General features: G+C 37.5%; 1 protein-coding gene across 3 annotated transcripts in view; it reads left to right on the top strand.

Annotated features, from left to right (window-relative positions):
• The window catches only part of Ankef1 (ankyrin repeat and EF-hand domain containing 1), a 31603-nt gene that overhangs the window by 3257 nt on the left and 2150 nt on the right, over positions 1–26196 (top strand). Inside the window, exons 3-11 of one of the 3 annotated variants that reach the window (XM_028884503.2) lie at positions 1806–2197; positions 7397–7596; positions 8533–8682; positions 9285–9408; positions 12190–13012; positions 14193–14419; positions 18894–19054; positions 19951–20088; positions 20950–21169. In XM_028884503.2, the coding sequence (XP_028740336.1) occupies positions 1852–2197; positions 7397–7596; positions 8533–8682; positions 9285–9408; positions 12190–13012; positions 14193–14419; positions 18894–19054; positions 19951–20088; positions 20950–21108 (2328 nt within the window). In that variant the 5' untranslated portion in view covers positions 1806–1851 and the 3' untranslated portion in view covers positions 21109–21169. Of the gene's footprint in view, positions 1–1805; positions 2198–7396; positions 7614–8532; positions 8683–9284; positions 9409–12189; positions 13013–14192; positions 14420–18893; positions 19055–19950; positions 20089–20949; positions 21170–26196 lie in introns of those variants that run through there. The other 2 variants (XM_037205251.1, XM_037205250.1) reach the window with 2 other exon arrangements.

Below are 26196 nucleotides of genomic sequence, written 5' to 3' on the forward strand. Positions count from 1 at the left end.
TGCTGATTTTGTAGTAAAATAGAAAATCTCCAGTGCAGATGTTAAATAGAGAATGGAATGTAGGGGTTGTTGTGGAAGCAGTGAGACATACGACTAGCTGGCTGGTGCCAAGATAAGACTTACAGAAGAAGGGAGACAGATTTCTCATGCAGCTTTTGATATAAGGTGCAGGTGGGGTGGACTTCTGACTCAGTGAGGCCCAGGGAACAGCTGTTGCCATCAATTTGTCCTCATCATTTGAATGTATGCTTTCTACAATAGCCCCAGTGGCAAAACCACTGCTTGGTAGCTTCAGTAGTGACAGTCTTTCTACATAGTTCTGCTAGAGAAGCCCTCAGGATGCTTATTGGCCAGCATCACTTAGGTGTATACAGTTAAGCAATTCAGTACACCTGGAGATAGAGATAGATAGATAGATAGATAGATAGATAGATAGATAGTTTACTGCAGTGGGACTTGACTAGGGGCAGAACGACAGCCCCTACTTAAAATTAGTTCCTCATATGATAATGAGGTGTTTTTTTTTTTTCCAGGAAAGATATGAGCAAGCTGAGCATATCTATAATCAAAGGCCTACTATTCAATCAAATGATTATTTTTATAGAAAACTTGACAATTTTTCTAAGGAGGTGAAATTGCACATTAGAGTGCTCAATTTAACATTGATGTTACTTATGAAAATTTTAGTTGTCTCTCCTCCACATAGCTGCCTTAACCAAACTTAAGATGATGTAAGAATCATCCCTCCTACAGGGGTCTCAGCAAGTGTCGTGTCTGGCAGTGAAATGTTCTGGGTGAGGTAAAAATGAAACCTGGGTCACCACAACTTACTTAGTGCAGGGTCAAAACTTCTGGAGTCTGATACCAGGTCAGTTTATTTTAGACATATTTAAGTCCAGTACAATTTTGGAAAAAAGTTCCCTGGTAACAACAATTGTCCCCAATCCCATGTGCACAATAAAGCTTAAGGCATGACTACATTAAAATTCTTTTGCAAAGTGCATGTGATCTCTACAATGAAGATGGGTTCTATAGCTTAAGGGCCAAAGATCTATTGTGGTCTCTGAAGAAGATACTATAAGAGGTCAGAAGGCTATAAAGTACATGTGACATCTCCCCTAAGGATGGGTTCTCTTGACTGAGAAACAAAGCTAAAGGTAAGGTCTAGGGAAAGAAGAGTCTGGGATAAACATTCTGGAGGATTTGGATAATGTCTGGCTCTACAAATAGCAAAGTCACTAGGTAATTAACAACATCCACTCCAAGCCTTCTGGGTGGAAAACAGCTATTAAATTTTCTCCTTTGAGGAGGCAACCCCGCATGATAAACAGTCCTGGTTTCTCCAATGCTTGTCTGTGACCACTCATGACTTCTATACCCTCCTAACTTTGGTGCCTCACACAGCCCAATAGATTCAGGTTCTTCATGAACATGACTAAACTATGTGTACACTTCAGTGTAGGGGAACTACTGGTGTGAGCCACAGATGGGAACCCATATCCTCCTGTTGGCAATTCAGCTAACTTCACTTTCATCATGGCAAATGTAAACACTATGGCAGCGAGGAGACGTTATGCGTGACAACAAGGGAACCACCACACAAACTAGAACGAATTACTCTGGGAAAACTGAAATATTTTAATGTTTTACAAGCTGCATATTTTTAAGTTATGTATATTTTCTAGAACTGGTTAGACTAAATTATAATATTTAAAAATCTCATTTTTTGAGCTTTAAAATACTGTAATTTAATAAAAATAACAGTAACAGTTAACCTTTCTTTGTTTTCCTTTTTTGCTCTGTAGTTTTCGTCTTAGTCCAGAAAGCATTATTAAGAAGTGAACGTCTAACATGGCTTTAGCAGACAAGAGACTTGAGAACTTACAGATCTACAGAGTTCTTCAGTGTGTTCGCAACAAAGACAAGAAGCAGATAGAGAAGCTGACCAGACTTGGATACCCTGAGCTAATCAACTTCACTGAACCTGTTGATGGACTTAGTGCTCTCCACTTAGCCTCAGTTTCCAATGACATTGACATGGTTAGCTTTCTCCTTGGACTCGGCGCTCACCCTGATGTGCAAGACCACATGGGCTGCACGCCAACAATGAGGGCTGCGGAGCTGGGCCATGAGCTGTCAATGGAAATCTTAGCCAAAGCCAAAGCAGATATGACGATAGTTGATAATGAAGGAAAAGGTAAAGCTCCAGCATTCTGTCCAGCAGGACATGCCCACTTTGTAGCCAGAAATCAAGAAAGTTTCCTAGCTTTAGACGTGAAATAAGATCTTAAGTAAAAGATTCAGTCCCCATTGTCGTACCCAAATATATGGCTTCTTCATAACCTGAAACACTTTAGGAATAGAACTTCATATGGAAATGAGTTCTGAAAGCCACTCATTTAAAAGCAACCAGGTTGATCTATATTTGATAGTTTCTTTTATTATACTGTTTGTTTAATTTTTGAGACTGGTCTCAGCTCAGGCTAACCTTGAATTCTATCATCTTGCCTGAAGCTCTCAGATAGTGAAATTTCAGGTAGGGACCTCCATGTCTGGCTTGGCAGAGTCTTTCAAGTGAGGACAGCTTCCAACTTTATGCGTGCAGCCAGTATTATAACCATCTATAGTGAAGGGTAAAATCTTGTTTAGATAGAAGCATTTCTTACATTTTAGAACATGATGGTGTTAGACTTAGGACGTCAGGTGGATTTTGTCCTGTCTGGTTTCCAGGTTAGAAAGGACTGCATTTGAGATCCTGAGAAAACTATGATAGATTTTGCTTAAATGCCAACTTTGTAAGGACAATTTTTAATACACTTGGAAATATAATTTGAAATATTACACATGGCTGTTGAGAATCATTACATGTATAATTCCACTGACAAGCTATCTGTCTCAAAACATGGTCTGGGGATTTTTGCTTAGTTGAAGTCCAGGTCATAGTTGAGCCAACCTCGTGAAAATTAACAAAATAATTACAAACAGACTCAATATAAAATGGTAGATTGTGTCAGTTGTCCCAAAAGATTGCCACAACTACAAACTCATTGACACTAATCTACACTGAATAAATGAATCCCATTTTACATTGTTAATATTTTCTGACAGAAGGAAAATTTATTTCATCGTTCACTGCCAACTTGATATTTGATATATGGCTTTCAATTGAGCCACACAGCAAAATAAACTTCAGATACATTTAGAGGTCAAATACAGTTTAAGTTTTTAAATAATGAAAGCACAACTGTTCAAGCTTCAGATAATGGCTGAATGGTGGTCCATGCCTATCATCTCCACAACTAGGAAGCAGAGGCAAAAGGATCACAGCGGTTTGAGGACAACCTGGTCTATATAGTGAGCTTCAGGCCAGCCTGGCTACTCTACACAGTGAGCCTCTGTTGAGCCAGTGCTACATGGTGAGAACCTGCCCACCCCAAAGTTCCATAGAATGCCATTTCCTGAGGTGCCTTCTGTGAACTATGGAATCACAGGGATGTTAAAAATGACACATGTAATATTGGTCCCACTACTGAATTCATTAGATAACCATTGAATAAAACAAATTGAGGCATCTTCTTTTGTTCCTGTGGGGACAAATCAAAATAATTTTGTGTGTGTATTTGACTGTGAAGCAGTCGTTCCACATGGCATCAAATATACTTTAAGTTGTGTAGAATAAACTGAAAAGCACTGTAATGAAGAAAAGTTTATTTTCTTCATTTGGAAACAAGATATATAAGTCAGATTTATATCAGAATGAGACATTATATAACATAAAAATCTAAAGATGTAAAATTGGGAACAATGTCAAATAAATATTTGCAGCAAATACAACAGCCATTTGGGTAACTCATTAGTACCCAAATTAGTACTAAGTTAATAAAGGACTGGGAAATATGAACATATGGGAAAAACAATATAAGTAACATGGGGAGAAACAAAATATGAATTAAAAGAAATGTAACCTTGTAATTTGATTCATTATTAACACAAGGCCCCTGTCTCCTCCCTCTGAGGGAGCCTTATTTGGCTTGCACATCCTCAGCTAGGGACCACCGCTTTATTTATTCCAGGATAATCTCTGACATTAACATCCTGCTTCCTGGTGCTTGAAGTTTGACTGGCTGCATGGTATTTCTACAGGACAAGAAAACAGAATATTTAAATGGTCATTAAAAGGCTATGACAAAGGCTGTCAACTTTGAACTATGAGTTACAAAGGTTACTGCAAAATATGCACTTCACATGCACCTTAGGGTTCTGTAAGAAATTTAAGTCTAGTATTACATTCAAAGTTTGATTTGGTTTGGTTCTCTGTTATGTTGTTTTGGTCAGCTCTGACTTCCTTTTTAAGTTGTATTTTATTCTTGAGATTATAATGTATTTACAATATTCCCCCCAAACCATCCCATATATTCATTATGACTCTCCTTCAAATTCATGGCTTCTTTCTTCACTCATTGTTATTGCATGCATATGTGTGTATGTCTCTACATGTATATTCCAGAATACAATCTGGTCAGTTCATATTCTGTTACTTGTGTGTATGTTTTAAGGGCTGACTATTTGGCACTGGAAAACCAATTGGTGTACTCTTCTCTGAGCAAAGCCGTCTCTCCTGCTTACACCTTTCCTCAGTCGTCTGTAGTTCTTTGTGTAGGGTTGAGGCTTTATGGGCTTTTCCCCATCATCTTCAGCATGCCCCCCATTGGTGTTTTTCTGGTTCAGCTCATGTTTGGGCAGTCGTATTGGTGACTTTATGGGTGTAGCTGCTGATATCACTACGAGACTATCACACTATCACAGCAAACTCCCTGACCCTCTGGCTCAGGTCTTACTTTCTGTATATTTTTTGTATATATTAGAAAATTTTGATTTTCTGTTTTTAACTATGTCTTTGACTGGCTCTCCATCCAGATATCCATTCTTCCCTCCTTTCCCCCCCCCCCCCCCTTCACCTTCCTCCATTCCTTCTTTCTAAATTCTTCTATAGTTTGGGGATAAAACCCAGGGTAGCTAGACAAGTCCTTTATCTTTGAACTACATTTTTAGTTTCATCTTTGTTTTTCCAGATTTCTGAATAATCCTATTTTAGGTGTGTCATCTTATATGAAGTATATTTAGGGCTTTATTTTGTATATAACTTCACTTTCAATAGTGTAATTTTTATCTACTCTGTATGTGTCTAAGTGTCCATAAATTAGGCTTCAGAACTATCATTTTATTTTATATTACGAAGTTACAGTATGTGTGTGTATATATACAAAAGTATTTTCCTATGTGTTTTATGTTCTAGGGTTTTTTATTTTATAAAGCTAATAGTTTTTTTAGTTTTCTTAATGGCTAACTTGCTAGCTTTCTGCACCCTTGAAACTGTTAGTTGTTATCCTCTTCTGCTGTTATCCATTGATTCTATTTGTGAAGAATCACGTTGCTACAAGAACCTCCCACCACTCAGTTCTATGGTCAGTTATAATCACTTAGCTCTCCAATGAATCCCTTCATCCTCTCAATTAATACTTTGTTGTTCCCTTTATCTCCTTATATTCTTTAAGTATTATGATTTCCAGCAGAAGATGGAAAATATCATATGCTTATATTATCTATTCTTCCTTCCCCCTTCCAAATTTTTGTTAAATAATTTCTACATTATAATGAAATTATCTATCTGTACCTAGAATTCCTTCAGCAATTTAGCTTTATTTCTATGATTGAAGAGATGGCAGACACTCTTACACACATGTAGACCTATTGGTAAACTCGGATTTTATATAAGGTACTTGAGCCCACTCATTTGGACTTCTCTCACTGATTTCTTACATCCTTAGTCATGTGTGTGTTGGTTTTGCATATGATCAGCAGCTTGACTGGATATAAAATTTTTGTATTTTCTTTTCCCTTTGTAAAAGATCTTCTTGCTTGCAATGCCACCATAGAAAGTCTTGGAAATAGCCTGAATTCACATTAGATAGGAGTTGAGTTTTTACCCACATGATACTTTCTTCACCTGGCTTTACCTCATGTTCATTGTTCTTAAGCACATTTTCTGAAGTTCAGTGTTCCCTTCTGATCTTCAGATTCAGGTTTCTCATTCACAAAATTATCATTGTAGCTTTGTGATGTTTTTCTGACATGTGTTGTCTTTTTTTATTAAAATACATGTTAGGTCATCTTTGCTTCTCTTTGAGTTACCGCTTACATTTTCGTGACTTTTCTCTGCCTTTGACCACAGTTGGTGCAGGCTCTGTTCTTCTCTTCCCTATTTCTAATGTGACTTTCAGTCATTAATATCTTTCCTTGAGTCCTGCTGGCTCAATCCTATCTTTTCTTTCTTTCATCTTCTAGTCTCTTCAGTCTTTTTTGGTGTTTGTCCTTGCATTAATTATTTTAAGTGCATTATTTTTAGTCTCTTTGCTAATATTAAAAAGATGCTAGCCAATCATTTTCATTAATGTGGTCTTTTGAGAATGTCCCTTTTCCTGCTTTTATTATCTATCTCCCTATGTCTTTTTCATAGTTCACATACTTGTTTGCTTATTGAATGAAGGAAGCTTCTTTTGGGGGCAAGCTCATTACAAAGTCTGTTTGGAGTTTAACTTTTCTTTGTCTACAACTACAACTTGCTTACCACCACTCTGTCAAAATTGTAACAATATCTGGTATATAGTACACTTTTGGCATAGAGTAGTTGATATAGAGTATGTTAGAGGTCCCAAATATGAAGATAAAACATTTTCCTCTTTCTGGTGGAACAAAGTGATTTATCATGATGGTAGAGTGGCTTTGGTTTTTCTTCTTACTGTTATGAAATCCAGAGCCTACTCTCTATAACCATGGGTTAAAAGGGAACTCATCATACCCAAGAAACTTCCTGGGTCACACAACCCTGGAGAACTGAATGGTCACATGAGTTATGGACCACAAATTGTCAAATCCCAGGGCCAACAAGGACTCACATATCAGTGCTCCAATTCTTCCCTAGCTCAAGTCCTGTAAGATTTAGTCATAAATGTTCTCTAACCCTGTCAAAGACACATCTGATGGACTTTTTAATTCTCCTACTTTTTTGCCTGATTCAAATATATATAGATTTTTAATAATTTCTTTTTCCTTTTAAGATTTTAATTTAATTTAATTACAATGTTTCTCCTTTCCCCTTTCTCCCTCCAAACCCTCCCTTCTACCATTTCCCCACTCTTCTTCAAACTTATGGTCTCTTTTTTCATTCATTAGTTATTAGTGTATGCATATATGTATATATATATGCATATGTATAAGTATATTATTAAATACAACCTGTGTAGTCCATATAATGTCATGTGTATGTATTATGTGTTCAAGACTGGCCACTTGGCACTGGACAAGGAATTCTCATTGTGGAACTGTTTTTCTATAGGTGTTTTGTTTTACTGCATTTTACCCACAAAGCGGCATTATCGCTGTGCACTGATTGCCTTGGATCATGGTGCAGATGTCAACAACATCACCTATGAAGGAAAGCCAGTGTTCCTCAGAGCTTGTGAAGAAGCACATGATGTGAAGGATTTATGCCTGACATTTTTGGAGAAAGGAGCCAATCCTAATTCTATCAACTCAGTATGACTATCCCTGTGGTTAATATTTCTTTATTCTACTATATTACACAGTCAAATGGTTGGGTTTGTTGTTGAAGGGAGTTGTTTGTTTTATTTTGTTTTGCACTTGATCATGGTAAAATTGGGGCCCATCATGGTGGTGCATGTCTTTAGTTCTAGCACTTGAGAGGCAGAGACAGGCAGACTTCAGCTTGGTCTACACATACTAGACCAGACAGGGCTACATAGGGAGACCCAATGTCAAAACAAAACAAATAGGAAAAAAGGCAGGGGTAGTTTTGGTGGGAGAGACATGATAAAATTGTCCGGTTAGCTTGTTCATCTCTATACAAAGTGCTGAAGATGATACACTTCATTGTCTTTACGTCCCTGCCATTCTATACTTTATTCGCTAATTGTGTTGGTAAATTGGTAAAGTATTCATATTGTTAAAATATCTTTATAGCAAATAGAAAGGGTATCATTGGCACCTGATAAAAATGTATCTCCATAAAAAGAAAATCTGTTGCCTCTCATATACATATCTTGATTCCTCTCCTGAGCTAGCTAATTTTGGGGTTTTCAGGTTTTGTAATTATCATTTCCAGACATTCAGAAATAGATTTTTTTTTCTCATTAGAACACAAATGCTGCCTAATTTTAACATGCTGTCCACCCACTTCATTTTTTACTCTTCTTTCTATATAGAAGTATGCTTTGATTGCATGACATTCTTACTGGGGTATGCAGAGCAACCTTGACACTAGTTTTAAAATTCCATTTCACATAGTCATACACAGTACTGACTGAATTCTTCCTCCTTTTTAGAAACCAATAAAAATGCAGACCATTAAATGCCTTAGCACAAAACTAAGATCCAGTGAATTCAATCCATGTTTGTATTGACCATGGTTCATGCATCAAAATAAAAATAACATTTCATCTCTTTCATGTCCAGTCCACAGGGCGCACGGCTTTGATGGAAGCATCAAGAGAAGGGGTGGTGGACATAGTCCGAGGCATATTGGAAAGAGGAGGTGAAGTGAATACATTTGACAATGATAGACACCATGCTGCTCATTTTGCTGCCAAAGGAGGCTTTTTTGATGTAATAATTGCTATTTGCTTTAAATTTGACTGTTAAAGACTTCTTTCTTTTCTCTCTCCTTCGTGTAGGTTACACTAAGACAAGCATTTTTTCTAAGTTTATTACATTGTTTTATCTTGATTTTTCCAAATGTAAAACTTTAACTCTGACCACGTATCCTAGCTCTTTACAGTTTTATGCCTTTGCTAACTTGTCTATATATATATTTGCTAGCTTATTCACTGAATATTACCAGTAATATTTTTCTATGTAGTTGACTATGACACTTAACACACCTGCCACCTAGAACAATGCTGTGTTATGCCCCTGATAGCTACTGGTGCCTGGCTGTTTCTGTCATCTGCAACAAGGCAGCTTGATAGACCTTTTCGCAATGATGAAAAACTTCTATACTTCAGCAGCTCATTAGCCCATAGGTGGCTTTTAAGCACTTTAAATGTGTCTAAGAAGCTAAAGAATTGAACTTTAAAAATTCATTTCAGTTTGAATTTTCAACAGCCACGTGTGGTAATAGACAATAGATTGGATAGCACAGGTCTTGCTGCCAATCTTCTTGTAGTAAATGAGCATTCCTATTTTTCCACTCCCTATTCATTTTGCAGATATTGAAGCTTCTCTTTGCCTACAATGGAGACATGGGGTTGATTGGAATGGATGGGAACACACCACTTCATTATGCTGCTATGGGTGGCTTTGCGGATTGCTGTAAATATATAGCTCAGCGAGGTAAAACTGTCTGATAGCTCATAAATGACTAGAGAATTCAGACCTATCAATTATCATCTACTTAATTTTCAGTCACCAATCCTCACCCAACATAGGATAAAAATGGAATTTTTTCCTCATTGAATTATGAATCTAGTAATAAGGGGAATTAAAACCTAAATCCAAAGGTGTTTGATGGATTAACTAAACACTAAAATGCTTAAAATTGATTAATATTCTTATTTTAAGAGTCCCAAAATCAATCTCAAGAAGGAAAAACATTGAAAATAATTTTATTTTTTCTGAAATTTCAATTATTTTATGTTTTAAATGCATGTCAAATTAAAATAACATGTCTGAATAATTTGTAGTTATAATGGAAATACTTTCTGGGAAACAAAATAAAATGAAAAAAAATTATAGACTATTTTCAGTATAAACAACACTTAACATATAGATTTTTCTCAAAGCTCAGGAACAAGTTATCTAGTACACACTATGCTTTAGAAAATTCCTTACCATGAAATACTAACTAGTTAGTTGAACAACACAGATGCACTTATTTTTAAAATCGTTCTTCCTTGCTTGTTTATTTGACATCTTTTTTTAAATTTTATTTTATTTTACAACAGATGCACTTTTTATTAGTTACCCACTAATTGAGTAATAGTAAATAATAGTAATAGTAATCGTAAGCTTAATCTCAGTGGAGATATATTTGCACTTTGTTGAATTTTATCTTTCTTCTAGTTTATGAAAAATAGAAAAAAATTCATACAACTGTATAATAAAAGTGTTTTCTTTTCCTGTCCTCTACAAAGAAATTTCAGAAACATTTATATATTTAGGTTTTAATTCCTATATATATGATTAACAGACCCACATAACTAATAGTATAATTGACCTGGTTTTACTTTTATAAGCCCATGTTTCTCCCAATAATAAACTGTTTTAACAACTAAAAAACTCTGTCATATGCAATTCTTGCCCAGTAAGCTAATTAGTCTTATTTTAAATCTGTCACTATTAGCATTTTATTCTGACATTTCATTTTTAACAATCCAGATTTCTAAACATTAGTAAGCTTTCAAGGATGAGTGATCTTAATCATCTTTAATGTGTTGAACAATATCTTACTAGGACAAATGTCACCATGTACTCCACCGATAATGTATCCTAGGATAAAATACTGGGATGCAGCCCTGAAAAGCAAAGAGCCAGAATTTGGTTTATGAATGAGTGCCTGACTCATGGCACTCATTCATAATGGAAAAAAAACAGTCCATCTTCCTGGATGAATCAATCCTAAGACGCATTCCTAAAACAAATGTCTGAACATGCTCTGAGATCTGTAGAGTGTTTGGAAGTATCATCAAACAAGATCACACCTGTCTTTTAACCACCAAAAGGTTTTCTACCTAGGAGGGCAAGCTAAGGTGGGTTTAAAATCTCCAAACCCTCAGTTCCAGAGGAAATCCGAAGGAACTGGCTTGAGAAGTACTGTGAGTTTAGAATCCCAGACAAAGCAAAATCGTCAAGCAAAAACAGCAGCATGTCTACAGCACGACCATGCTACAGAATTCTCCCTGGGACTGTCCTGGCCACTTTCCCAGCAAACGACTGTTCTCAAAACTGACCACTGTAAAACTTTCAAAGCTACCATTGTCACTTACCCCTCCAAGGATTTTTATTACTATTAAGTTTATTAGCTTTAGTATAAATACACATTTTTAACAATTCTAGTAAAGAATTAACTAAAGACCATTTCTGATAGTATTCTTTTTTCCTTTCCTGTTTTTGGGGGAGAAGGTTGCTTAGATTTCTAGGTGTCTTCTCTCTTCTCCCCAACTCATAAGAAAAGAAGACTGCCTTGAACCCTGAGGTCTCACAAGGCTAGCATCTTTGGCATCTCTTTTTGCTAAGAAATGAAGTCTCGTTCCCATACAGCCATCTGTATGCTTTTATTATGTCATGGTGGCAAAACAGCTGCCTAGCCTGCCTCTAGATTAAAAAACCAGAAAGAGCGTCTTCATGGATTGACTTATTTATATAATGGGTTTTAATATCTCAAGACATATTACAGACTTCTTGGTAGCAACAAGCAGATTCCCTGACATAGTTAGACATGTTCAGACTTCTTAATTTTTTATCTTATTATTTTAAGCAAGGTAAATAATGAATTTTAATATTTATCTTGTATACAAACACAAGTCTTGAATACTCAACTTTGATTAAACAAATTAGTTCTTCATCTGTTAAGGTTGTTCGCATGATTTGCCACAAAACAGTAAATTAGAATAAATTACCTTCACTTAATGGAGAAAATATGAAATATTGTTTGAGCTTGTAAAATATTTTGTATTAAAAAAAAGAAGAAGGCATCTTCTGTATTCTGAATTGATGGAGTCCTGTGCAAGCTGTGTGTGTGGATCCAGAATCTTTTTACTAAATTCCAGGGCATCCTCCCTTTGTTATTAGCATTATCTCCCAGCAAATACCCCATTTGATGATATTTGTTTCAAACATCTACATTTTATCTAAGTTATCTATCTACAGGGATACAGATGAGCAGATACATACTGTAAACTTGTCTCTCAGAATTCACTCAAGTTCACTCTCAGGAAAATAAATTGCTGTTTCTTTTGGTAATGACAATGGCTAAATATGTTCTTTATACATCAAAAGCATACATTAAGGGCAAACCTCTGACTACACAAACTCAAGAAAATAGTTGGGAGTGTGGTTTTGTGGGGCCAAGAAGGTAACTTTGGTACGTTCTTAACAGTGATGCTTCTTTTTTAGGATGTGACCTGAAATGGAAAAATTTGGAACATAAAACACCCCGAGCTGTGGCAAAAGACGGAGGCTTCAAAGCCGCAGGCAAGGAAATACGTCGAGCAGAGCGGACTGCGGCTAAACTCGCTAAGCCTGGAGCTAAAAATCCTAACCCACTCTGGGCCCTCAGACTGCACGACTGGTCCGTGGAGCATGAGGCTTTCCTTCGGGAATCCTTTGCCTTCGTGGACAGGGGCGATGGTGTAGTCAGCAAAGATGACTTCGTGGTGACCCTGGAGGAGAGGCAAGAGTTTGCCACCCCTGAGCAGCTGCTTACCGTTGCTCAAATGCATGAAAAAAGCCGGGACAGCGGGGTCAACATTAACGAGTTCTTTAAGGGAACCAGATACTTAGGCAAGGCTTATGTCTTGGGATCTTTCGGGCCTAAGAAAAAGAGAAAGGGTTTGGGCAAAAAGGCAAAGAAAGGCAAGTTTGTTCTACCTCTCCCGATATGCACCATCCCGGAGATCGCCTTTCCGCGACGGCCAGACGGGGGCCCGCCCTACTACATGATCGAGACCTACCAGAATGTCACCGACTGCAGCAGGTTTAACCGGGACCGCCCACCTGAACACCCCATCCAGGACGATTCGGAGTGGTACATTGATGATCCGGGGAGGGCCTTCACCAATATTAATTTTATCACCAAGGCAGGAGATCTTGCCTCTCTGAAAAAGGCCTTCGAGGCAGGAATACCTGTGGATATGAAGGATACTTCTTACAAGACCCCACTCATGACAGCGTGTGCCAGCGGCAACATGGATGTGGTCAAGTACCTTCTTGAAAAGGGGTATGCTTTAAGGTTTCGGGTTTGGGTATTTGCCCCACTGCAGTGGGTAGCCAAAATTGGGGATGCAGGCGAGGGCGTGGGTCACATGGGATCATGGATACGCAAAGACAGTAGTAGCCCACCAAGATGACCACCGAGAAAGCAAATACTTTTCATTCTGGGTTGGAAATGTCCCCTAGTTGACATCATTTGCTTCTTGCTAGGGATGGGACAACTCAGCCTTAGGGCCATACCTAAGATGAGATGGTGTGGGGCCACATTTTAATCCTCCTCTTCTTTTATGGAAGACCACAGCAAATAAAGTAAAACAACTGGCACAATGATCAAAGACATCAGGACAGTGACAAAGGATATCCTGACCTCTCCATTTCCCACCATCTGCAGACAGGAACGACCGCCTTGCTTCATTTATAAAGATCTTTAACTCGTGTTCTTTTCATTTATCTCTTTAAACGAAAACCATTTCTGGGTTTAATTGCTGCTTCTGCCACAGTTGTGTCACTGGAAGCAAGTTTCTGAACATTTGTATGCCTCCATTTCCCCAACTATGCAACCAGCTCTAAAAGGACAAGCTCTGAGCTCATTGATGATTCAATGAGTTAATATGATAAGAGCATCCTCTTATCAGCACAATTATTGCAAATCCATGAGAAGACATTTAATGCTATGATAGTGTTTCATGTCAAAGATACTCATTTGCATAATATCACACAACCGAGTAACTAACTTTGGGGAGTGAAGTTCTAATGAGGGCGAAAATTTTAAATAATACATCATAGTGCTTAGATTTTAAAATAATGAACATTCATTTAAACTTCAGAACATGTAGAGAAAGTAGACACAAAGTGAACTAATGTAAATTTTATCTTTTTGCTCCAACTTTATTGGCACTGAAATAGATTTAGAATTTTCCTTGATTTTAACCTTTGCAAAAACCAGCACCTAAGTAACTTTTTAAGCCAAACATATATATAAACAAAAGAAGTTAAGGCTACCAAATGATGTAAAACTAAAGCATTTGGGAGCATATGAAAACATAAAATTTGCACCATTATTTTCTTTCCTCAGACTTCTTCCAATTGATAGCTTAATAACATTCTTTGCTTTGATTTTTTAGGTTCTAATGTTTGGAATAGCCAAAATTCTTAATTAGTGTATCTGTCTTATTATTATTATACAGGGCGAATGTTAATGCAACAGATAATTTTCTGTGGACTCCACTTCATTTTGCATGCCATGCTGGCCAGCAAGACATTGTTGAACTTCTTGTTAAATCTGGGGCTGTAATAGATGCAATGTCAATCAACAACTCCACTCCTTTAAGTAGAGCCATTGAGAGCTGTAGACTGGACACAGTAAAATACCTACTTGATATTGGCGCCAAGTTCCAGCTTGAAAATAGAAAAGGTATGCATTTGTATTATTGATGTTTGGGGAACGATGGGGAATTCATTTTAAATTCCAAATCCTGTTGATTTTTTTTTTCTTGTAGAAACACATCCTTTGTTAAATGTTAGGGAAGCATGTCTGAAACCTATCACTTTTCAAATCCTTGGTTTAAAGGCTAAGCTTCTTATGTTTGCATTCTATGTGCACTGATTTTTTTTTCCAACTTTCCTGGAACTCACTCTGTAGCCCAGGCTGGCCTTGACCTCACAGAGATCCACCTGGCTCTGCCTCTTGAGTGCTGGGAAAGGCATGCACCACTACCACCTGGCTCTGATATTTTTTTAAAGTAAAGTTACAAAAAAAAAAAAAAAAAAAAAAAAAAAAAAAAAAAAAAAAAAAAAAAAAAAAGCTGGCTAATAAAATGGAGGGAACTAAGAACTATAAACCCAAAGTTCTTTTTATTCATTAGGTTCAAATGACAGAAAATTTTTTGATTACATTGCAGTAAATACTTTTTTTTCCTAATCTTTGGTGTATGCTTTAATTGGATGGTTACTAAAGGATACTTTAGTTACAATGCATATTGACTAAAAATACAGAAATATATTGATAATCCATGTGTTTAAACATATATAATATAAAATTATTATATCTGTATATACACAAACTAAACTTAGAATACCATTATTTTCATTTCCAGTGCATTTAAAAGATTATCTCTGATGGCAAAACTAAGTAAAACAAAATTAGAATATTTGGGGCTCCTTATAGTTTTGTTTTTAAACTTTTTTGAGATTGATATTTTTTAAAAAAGTAATTTTTCCTGCCTTTGCCTACCTCTAAACTCTCTCATCTACTCCCTTCACCTTGTTCTCTTTCAAATTCATGACCTCTTTTTCTTTGTCATTAAACACAAGCACATTACTAAACAAATAAATACAGCTTGCTCAGTGTTTTTAATGTTACTTGTATGTATGCCTTCATGGCTGACCATTTGGCATTGGATAGCCTGGGGAAGACTGTTTCTCTTCGTTTTACATATCAACCACGGATTCCCCTGTCCTCCCTCCTCCCACCTCCCAGCCTTCTCCCCCAACACACTTCCCATTCCCACCTCCTCTAAGGCAAGGTCTCCCCTGGGGAGTTAGCAGAACCTGGTACATTCAGTTGAGGCAGGTTCAATCCCCTCCTCCCTGCACCAAGGCTGAGCAAAGTGTCTCAGCATAGGCACTAGGTTCCAAAAAGCCAGCTCATGCACTAAGAACAGGTCCTGGTCTCACTGCCTGGGGGCCCCCTAAACAGTTCAAGATAAACAGCTGTTTCACTTATCCAAAGGGCCTAGTCCAGTTCCTTGGGGGCTCCTCGGCTATTGTTTCATAGTTCATGTGTTTCTACTAGTTTGGCTAGTTGTCTCTGTACTTTTTCCAATTATAGTCTCGATATCTCTTGCTCATATGATCCCTCCTCTGTCTCATCGACTGGGCTCCTGGAGCTCCGCCTAGGGTTTGGCCATGGATCTCTGCATCTGCTTCCTTCAGTTACTGGATAAGGGTTCTATAGGGTGTTCAGCCATCCGATCACCAGAGTAGGTCAGCTCAGACACTCTCTTAACCATTGCCAGTAGTCTATTGTGGAGTCATCTTTGTGGATTCCTGGGGACCTCTCTATCACTGATTCTTCCTATTCCCATGGTGTCTTCATTTATTGTGGTATCTATTTCCTTGTTTTCCCATTCTGTTCCTGATCCAGCTAGGACCTCCCACTCCTCTAAGTTCTCTTTCCACTGACCTTACCCTCCATTACCTCTCCCCTCACCCTCAGTTTGCTCATGTAGATTTCATCCATTTCTCCATTGCTGGGCAATCCCTGTGTCTTTCCTAGGGTCCTCTTTACTAGCTAGCCTCCCTGGAGCTGTGAGTTGCAGTCTGGTTATCCTTTGCTTTACATCTAGTATCCAATTATGAGTGAGTAGATACCGTGTTTGTCTTTCTGAGTCTGGGTTACCTCACTCAGGATGATATTTTCTAGTTCCATCCTCTTGCCTGCAAACCTTATGATGTCATTGTTTTTCTCTGCTGAGTAGTACTCTGTTATGTATATGTACCACATTTTCTTTATCTATTCTTCAGTTGAAGGGCATCTAGGTTGTTTCAGGTTCTGGCTATTACAAATAACGCTGTTATAAAGATAATTGAGCATGTGTCCTTGTGGTATAATTGAGCATTCCTTGGGTATATGCCCAAGACTGATATGCCAAGAGTGGTCTTGAGGGAGATTGATTCCCAATTTTCTGAGAAAACACCATACTGATTTCCAAAGTGGCTGTACCAGTTTGCATTCCCACCAACAGTGTAGGAGTGTTCCCCTAGTTCCACATCATCTCCAACATAAGCTATCTTCAGTGTTTTTTATCTTAGCCATTCTGATGGGTATAAGATGGTATTTCAGAGACATTTTGATTTGCATTTCCCTGATGACTAAGAATGTTGAGCAATTTCTTAAATGTCTTTCAGCCATTTGAGCTTCTTCTGTTGAGAATTCTCTGTTCAGCTCTTTAGCCCATTTTTTAATTGGACTGTTAGGTATTTTGATGTCTAGTTTCTTGAGTTCTTTATATATTCTGGATATCAGCCCTCTGTCAAATGTGGGACTAGTGAAGATCTTTTCCCATTCTGTGGGCTGTTTTTGTCTTTTGACCATGTCCTTTGCCCTACAAAAGCTTCTCAGTTTCAAGCAGTCACATTTATTAATTGTTGCTCTCAGTGCCTGTGCTACTGGTATTATATTTAGGAAGTGGTCTCTTGTGCCAATGCATTCAAGACTACTTCCTACTTTCCCTTCTATCAAGTTCAGTGCAACTGGATTTATGTTGAGGTCTTTGATCCACTTGGACTTGAGTTTTGTGCATGGCAACAGATATGAATTTATTTGTGATCTTCTGTATGTTAACATCCAGTTATACCAGTACCATTTGTTGAAGATGCTTTCTTTTTTCCATGGTACACTTTTGGCTTCTTTGTCAAAAATCATATGTTCATAGGTGTGTGGATTAATGTCAGGGTCTTCAGTTCGATTCCCATTGGTCCATGTGTTGGTTTTTATGCCAGTACCAAGCTGTTTTTATTACTATAGCTCTATAGTAGAGCTTGAGGTCAGGGATCATGATGCCTCCAGAGGTTGCTTTATTATACAGGACTCTTTTAGCTATCCTATGTTCTTTGTTTTTCCATATAAAGTTAAGCATTGTTCTTTCCAAGTCTGTAAAGAATTGTGTTGGGATTTTGATAGGGATTGCATTGAATGTGTAGATTGTTTTTGGTAAGATTGCCAGTTTTAATGTGTTAATGCTACCTATCCATGAGCATGGGCGATCTTACCATTTTCTGACATCTTCTTCAATTTCTTTCTTCAGGGACTTAAAGTTCTTGTCATACAGGTCCTTTGCTTGCTTAGTTAGAGTTACCCCAAAGTATTTTATATTATTTGTGGCTATTATAAAGGATAATGTTTCTCTGATTTCTTTCTCAGCCTGTTTGTCACTTGTATATAGGAGGGCTACTGATTTTTTTTAGTTAATCTTGTATCCTGCCACATTACCGAAGGTGTTTATCAGCTGTAAGAATTCCTTGGTCGAATTTTTGGGGTCACTTAGGTGTACTATCATGTCATCTGCAAATAGTGAAAGTTTGACTTCTTCCTTTTCAATTTGTATCCCCTTGATGTCCTTTTGTTGTCTTATTGCTCTAGCTAGAACTTCAAGTACTATATTAAATAAATATGAGGAGAGCGGACAGACTTTTCTAGTTCCTGATTTTAGTGGAATCACTTAGAGTTTCTCTCCATTTACTTTAATGTTGGCTGTTGTCATGTTAGTTTTTAACACAGACCATTTTACAGGTCACTACTAAAGCCTTTGTTTCATAAAACCTGGCCAGCTAGAGAGTGTAAACATTGATGGTCTCTTAAAATTGAACAAATCCCTGACTTGAGGTAGGCCTTCCTAGCTCTAGGACACACATGGTCTAAAGCTGTTTGGAGGTGCCTTTTTCTTAATTGGAACTGCCTTGGGTTCTATCAGACAGCATTCTTCAAGTTATCTTGGATCACAGGTAGTATTGTAACAGCCTTGCCTGGTGATGTTAAAGGTAAAATAATACCTGTCTAGAGTACTTTTGAGTACCAGCTTCCCAGAATATTTGGAATTTACTTCCTTGAAAGGGATGTGTTGGAGATGGAAGGGACAACAAATTTTAATATTCAAAATGTAATTTAACATTTCTCACTCACATTTTAAGATATGTTGTTAAAAGATTTAAGAAAGAAATTGTGCTAGTAAATGGCTCTCAATATTACTGGGATTTTTTAGTGAGGTCCTCTCTGGAGAATATCTATTATGCTTTGTGAACTCATACTGCTGTATGCTAACCTGCTGATTTTCTTTTCTACATGGTTTATCATTGTAACTTTCAATTTATGTTTATGTGTGAAACAGGACATACTGCCATGGATGTTGCAAAGGCATACGCTGATTATAGAATAATTGATATGCTAAAAGAAAAGACAGATAACCTGCCTAAACCATTAGATAATCAAAAACTGAAAGGCAAGCTTCCTAAACTGAAGACCGAAGGCATGGACGCTAAGAAAGAAGAGGTAAAACAAAAAGAGGCTGACTACCAAATATTAACAGAAAGTCCTTAAACTCTTGGGGTGGCAGTGGCACTCTGTTATGCTGTTGCATAACAACAAAGGAAAATAGCATGCTATATATACCTTATGTAATAATTATAAAGATATATCTAGCAAAAAATTATTACTGAAGACTCTACAAAGTGTTCATTGTAAACATAATCCATACAACATACAAATGATTCAGTTAAATGATTAAAATATTGAAAAAAACTGATACTGCATTTGTATCTACATGGTCCCAACTTCTACAGATATAGTGAGATGACCAAACATAGGAGGAGAGGACAGTGAAGACATTGCTGTTAGTAAAAATGTCCTAAGTGCATTTCCAACCTGGAAGCTTCTTTGGGGGAGCAGATGGTTCACGGAATTCCTTGTAAGGAAGAGAAAAATCAATGAAAGTCAAGAAATAAAAGCCCTAATGTCATTACATTGGAAAGGCTGGGGAATATAGAAAGTAGGAAATGATCTAGGTAAAGGACCCTAGATCATTTGGGACAGAGTTCTAGTCATGGGCCAATCATAGTGACAGGGTCTCCACCAACTGCAACTCCTACCATATGAACCATTATCACTTTAGTAGGAGTTCATCCTATGAATAGCCATAGATCAGGGATATATATCTTGGAAATTCATGTTATTTGTCCCTGTTATAATTAATTAGGTGAAGCCTGGCAATACAAGCGAATCATCTCTCCACATCCATGGTTATGGTATTAATGATATTTTATCTTATCTCAAATTAGCATTTTCCTTCTTTCCTAACTTCAAAGGAAAGTGTAGACAAAAAAAGGATATTAATGAATGCTTGATTTTAGCAATTTATACTTTAAAAAAAAAAAACACTTTTTTTCCAGGAAACACTGTCATCAATTTATGCTATACCAACAATAACAGAAGAAAAGAAAGTACACAAGGAAAATGTGGTTTACCTCAATTCACTGATTACCAGTGGTTACACTAAGAAGATTGATATCACATTTGTCCCACATAGGGTAAGTGTTTTTGTGAACACTTCTATAACGTAGCAGAGCTTATAATGTCATTTTTCACATGCTGACTCTACAGATCATCTGAACAAATGCCCACATTCTTTTTCTACAGTACTGTTGTGGAGGTCCCTTGGACAGGTTCTGCTACATTCATCTCAATGACACCAACTGTTAATTCCCAATATGTGGCTCTATTTGTTATTATTTCCATACTAATATGTACATTTTCCTTAAAAGACTACAGTCTTCTTTAGTAAATGGCATTCCTTATAGCCATTCAGTCATCATATTCTACAGGCACTTGGTGTTGTAGCTTTTCAGACCCTACCTCTTACCAATACTTACTTGGAAATTTCATACTACGAAGGCTGAACCAACTCATTAGTCTCCTAAAATACCCGCCCTTAAATAGATAGAGACATCTTTGGGAAAAAGAATTATCTTTCCAGTACCCATACAGCCATGCTGAATAAGTAGCACTTTCTGCTTTCTGCTATGAAAATAATTTGACTTCTACATTAGACAAAAAGGACTTCAGTTTCTTTGACCTTGTTTTGATATCATGGAACTAAGCATCAGTTGGCACAGAAGTAACTAGAGGACTTGAAGAGCATTTCTGATCTCTCTTCCTAGGTGGTCCTCACCAGAAATAGTGATGTTCACATAGCCACTAAGGTCAAAGACAGAGTAAAACAGTAAAATGTTCTTTAGATGTGTATCTGATAGTTCCAGGTTGAACCTATAGGAAGTCTTACTAGCCTAGATAAAGTGCTCACCTAGCATGTGCTTAATTAAAAATACATGTGAGTGAAAATCCCTGGCCATCATGCTAACAACTGCCTTGGTTTGGGCTGTTTATTTAAGATTTGGAGTCCTGAAGCCACAACGGCAGAGCTGATCAGGAAGAGGGAACTGCGAAGGGAGAGGTTCACATACGAGGTGGACTTTGAAGACTTCATGATGCCTTTCCAAAAGAACATCACGGAGAAAGCTCAAGCATTGGAGGCATCCCTCAAGCTCTAAGTCATAGCAGTTGCCTCCTGGGGTACGCGCTTTGTGGCCCAGAATCCAAAGTTTGGAGAAAGTACGTATATCCAGCAGAGCCAAAGCAATCTACCCATTAAGAAGATGTTATTAAGGATCAGGTTTTGCTGCAATAGCTATAAATATCCAGAGTTGTAACACACAGCTCTCTTTCATATTGCAATGAATGGCAGGTTATTCATATAAATGCCTAACCTTCATTGACAGTGCAGTAGGCCACATTGAAGTTATAAATAGTGTCAAAATTTTGCCAGGTATGCTCCATTATGTTTATTAAAAATAATTCTAGTGCACATGTAAGGCCCTGGGATCAATCCCACAACCACATTAAAAACAAAAACAAAACAACAATAATGATTTTGATAGGACACAAATAAAAATAACTTTTAAAAAATGGGTATAAATAGCATATGCCTATAATCCCAGCACTATGAAGTTAGAGGACTGCAAACTGGAGGCCATCCTGGGCTATATAACAAGACCCTATCTCAAAAAAACAAATGCTGAGAGCATAGCTCAGTGGTAGATAACTCACCTAGGATATACATGGCCATGGGTTGGTTTCCAACACTACAAAAAAATTAATAAAATAAACCTAGTAGAAACTGATAGAAACACAACTTATCATGAAGAAAGAGAGATGATATATAACCTTTGAGATGGGAGTTTGTTCCTCAGTTACCATTGTAAAAGCACCACAGATACCTTGGACTAGGTAAAGTTTTGACAGTGTACATGCCACTCTTTCCCTCTACTTTGATATTGTGGAGCTCTTGCATCTGACTTTCAGATGCCAGAAAACTCAATCTTGAATAGCAGTTACAACCTCTAGAAGCAACTCTCAACTCTCTCCCAGACTAAAGAAAATTGGACTCCCTCACCATCTGGTTGGATGTCTAAGTGTATGTTCTCACTGGACCATAGAGCTCTGGAATAGAGTTAAGGTCATAAGGCCAATATGATAGATAGATAGATAGATAGATAGATAGATAGATAGATAGATAGATAGATAGATAGATGCCTCCCAAATACACCTAATTCTGTTTCTAGGTAGCTTCTATAAAGATCCAAATTAAAACTAAAAGCCATAGGAATACTCCGAGCTATGATTCTAAAACCACTAGTGAACACTTTGAAGATAAATTCCTTATCCTCTACCTACTATAAAATAAACATTTCTCCAATTTGGAGAAATTGCAACTAAGGAACCATCCAGATGGTCTTCATAAAATAGCTGATAATTTGAGCAAAATTTTTATATACTAGAAAACTATTTGAGAATGACTAGAGATACCATATTCCATTAATATTTTGGAGAGAGTGAATCAAAGAATAAAGATATATTTAAGAAATCTAGAATCAAGAACTAATAAAAATATGGGGGAAAGGAGCCTATCATAAAAATAGTGCCCCTGAATGTGTCTGGGGGATTTAAATTTAAGGCCTGACTATTGTTTAGAAGTCATGTCAAAGTTCTGACAGAGATATAGAACAGTAGAATAGAGAGTGGGTGGGTGGATGGATGAGTGGATGGTGGATGGATATTATCTACTTTTCCTCACTAAGTCCAAAATACCTGTCAGAACAGTTTAAGCAAGGACAGGTTTATTTGGCTCATGGTTTGAAAGGGAATAGTCTATTACAGAAACTGGTGGGGCTCAGCCTCTGGGGGTGGGAGCAGGCAGTGCAGTGAGGCTTGTCAGGAAGCAGGAAGCTACTTAAAAAACTGACCCCCAAAAAACTATTTCTTCAAGTTAGGCCATATTTGTAGAGTGTCTATAATGTCCCCCAAACAGTGCTACTAGCTAGGGACTAAGTGTTAAACACATGAGCCTGGGGGTGAGTGGGATGCATTTCCTGTTCAAACATGATACATATAGATGATGGATGCAATGGGATGGATGGATGGATGGATGGATGGATGGATGGATGGATGGATGGATGGGAGAGTTGTAAGGAATTGGTTTATGAGAGAGTGAGTGCTGTTTGGACAAGTCTCTAAATATATAATACAGCCATGAGATGTGTCAGACTCTTGGTCAGGAACATTCCATGAAATTCACAGGAGGAGTTTCTTTCTTCCTCGGGAAAACCTCACTTCTATCTCTACCTTTAAATCCATTTTTAAGGCTACTTAAAATGTACAGAAATTCCTTTATACAACCTTATTTCAGCTGCCCAAATCTGTACTGCTGACAGAGCAATGATGTTTTCATTGTCAATATCAGGAAGCCAATGCATAAAGGAACTATCTAGAGAACTTCTTCAGGTTTTACTATTACTCAAAGTAATAAACTTTACAGCAAACAAAAATCCAGCCAGAAAATGCATTCAGTTGCTATATGTCTTTAGTTCCTTTTCCCTTAGAACAGCCCTCCTTTGTTTTTACTGTTTTAATAATATTGCTACTTAAGAATACAGGGCAGTTGTTTTGCAAATATCCCTCAATTTTTGTTACACTACTTCTCTGAGAACAGATTCAAGCACTATGTTTGAGGCAGCAATTCCAAGAATGTGACATGGCACTCTTCAGTACTTCTTTAACCAGAAGCTAGAATTTGGGAAGTTATATCACACATCATCACGTGTCCTCTAAAGTGGAGGTCCTCTAGTTTCTTCTCTATGCACTTCGAGATGTCTTGGGGAGTATTTTTTAAAGTATGTATATTTTCTTTCATTCCCATCAGTTTTACGCACTGATATTAATATCCATGGATGATTCTTTCTGAATTTACACAATAACAATAAGATAATATTCTGATGTTGTCATGTTTCTATTCCTTAAATACCTTTCCTCTGCTGGCCAAGGTATTCTCTTCTCTTAATTTTGGTAATTTAACTAGTACTCAGGCATTTATTTCTTACTTGATAGGATGTAACTGTGGAGACAACTCCAAACTCAAATTGGTTATTTATCTGCCATAAATTCTTCTTCTGTCCTGAGCTAATACAGCAGGTAAAGCACAAGCAAATTTGTTCCAGACCCCCTATCCAGGGAGGTTTTGGCCCCAAAGTCAGTGAAGCAACCCCTTGCACCTGTGTAGATAAACGCTACCACGCATTTCCTATCTCATGTCTGTCTCTTGAAATCTCAATTTTCCAAACGAGTTGGTTTTGTTTCTCCCAAGTGCTCCCTTCTCCTCCCCTTTACCTATTAAGTTTGCTTTTAAACATTGCAGTTTACATGATCTTAAATGTACACATTTGTGAAGTATAGTATGATGCAGATTTGTTAATAAATCTCATGTTCTCAGACTGATGAAATGGCTCTGACTTAGAGAGCTTGCTCTTGCAGAGATCCTGGGTTCCATCTCCAGCATTTTTGCATTCTTGTCAGGCAGCTCATAACTGCAACTGTCTGTAACTCCTGTTCCTGGGGATCCACTGCCTTCTCCTGGGCTGCAAAGGCATTGCACACATCGTGTCCTTAAATTCATGCGGGTGAAATAATCATATACAGGAATAAAAACAACTAAATAGTTTAACTTTAAAAGTTTTAAATTCTAATGCCCCTTTGAGCCATTTACCATTGTGGGACAATAAGTATATGGACACATAAATAAATTTCATTTTTCTGCTACTAATCTGCCTTTCTTTAGCCTTACTCAAAAGCTTCAGGTGCTGAACCTAACAGAGCAGAAGAAAAAGTTTCCCTCTCTATATCAACCTTTACTAACATCATTTGCTTTGTTGATTCTCAAATTGTCCCTTATTCGGCCAGAGGAAACCATTAAACGCCAACTCCTAATATCAAGGGTGTCTCCTGATGTATCTACAGGGTTCTCTGTTTCTGGAATGTGCAATGAAATGCTTTTGCATTCAGGAACAGGAGAAATGAATGCATGGTATCGAATCTTCATCTCAGTGATATGGAGAAACTTAGCCATTTGTAAACATAAACTGATCCTATCTGCACTTTTTCTCTACATATGAAATGTTCATTTTCATTCTAGTGGCTTGGTGCATTTGAAAATGAACTGTATTTGAAGGATATTCAAGTGCAGTTTAACACTAAGACCAAACAGAGCGAAGTCAGAGTTCTGCCAATACCCTGAGAAAACACTGGTGTTACACTGAATGGTTCATAGTCAGTAACGGCAGGATAGGGAGCTGGGAGCTGTGTCTTACCTTCCAAAACCAGAGTAGAAAAGTCCATGTGAGCAAAACAGTTATTCCATAGAGGAAGCTTTACTGGCATAAAGTCTGTCAATGTTACATTAAAAGATAACTGCACAGATTATACAACATCTCAGACTTGTAGTTATGCAATATGCAAATAGAAATTTCCTAGTTTATGTGGCTTGGGGTATAAATTGTGTTTTAACTTCTATTTTATTTTGACTTATATTTTCTTTTAACAATGCAAATGTTAATAGCGTAATAAACACATTTATTATTTTAAAAGCTAAAAGGTTGGTACAGAAGTCTATAATATCCAAGTGTCTAAGTGCCTAAAGCCTTTCCTAGGCGGGGACTCTTGAGTCAAGAACTGAACAGCAAGTGATCCGAGAAGGGAGTACCCCCAAGACAGGGCGACACAGGATAGGCAAGTGAAAGAGCTCAAGCATGGGTGCACTTTTCAGGGGTGGTTAGAACACCCAACAAAACATCTGGGCATCTGGATCCCTGAATCAGTCACAGACAGCTACAGGCTGAGGGGTAAAGAAATGTTGTTCCATGTCCAGGGGTAATTCCACTAAGGTCCTGATAACTATCATCTAGAAAGTGTGTAGGAGCTGGACATTGGTGCATAGCACAGCGCACAGTCCTTATTAGATTTTACACCATGGAGACATGGATTAAAAGCATGAGTTTTATCCACAGACTAGGATTTGAATCTTTACTGTCATTACTAACTGTATGTCTAATGGCCAAGTACCAGTAGTCACTTAGTCTCTGTTTCATCATTTGTAAGGGAGAGATAATAGTTATGTGGCCTTAGACAGCCTTTCATGAACCAGCCAGATGTGTTAATGCCTTCGGGACAACTAGTCCTGTGCCCTCCTACAACTGGTACTCAGTTGCGGTTGACTGTGCCCATCAGGCAGAAAGGAAAACCAAAATAGG

This window comes from Peromyscus leucopus, chromosome 4 (genome assembly GCF_004664715.2).
Source record: "Peromyscus leucopus breed LL Stock chromosome 4, UCI_PerLeu_2.1, whole genome shotgun sequence".
In the NCBI taxonomy this organism is placed as follows: Eukaryota; Metazoa; Chordata; class Mammalia; order Rodentia; family Cricetidae; genus Peromyscus; species Peromyscus leucopus.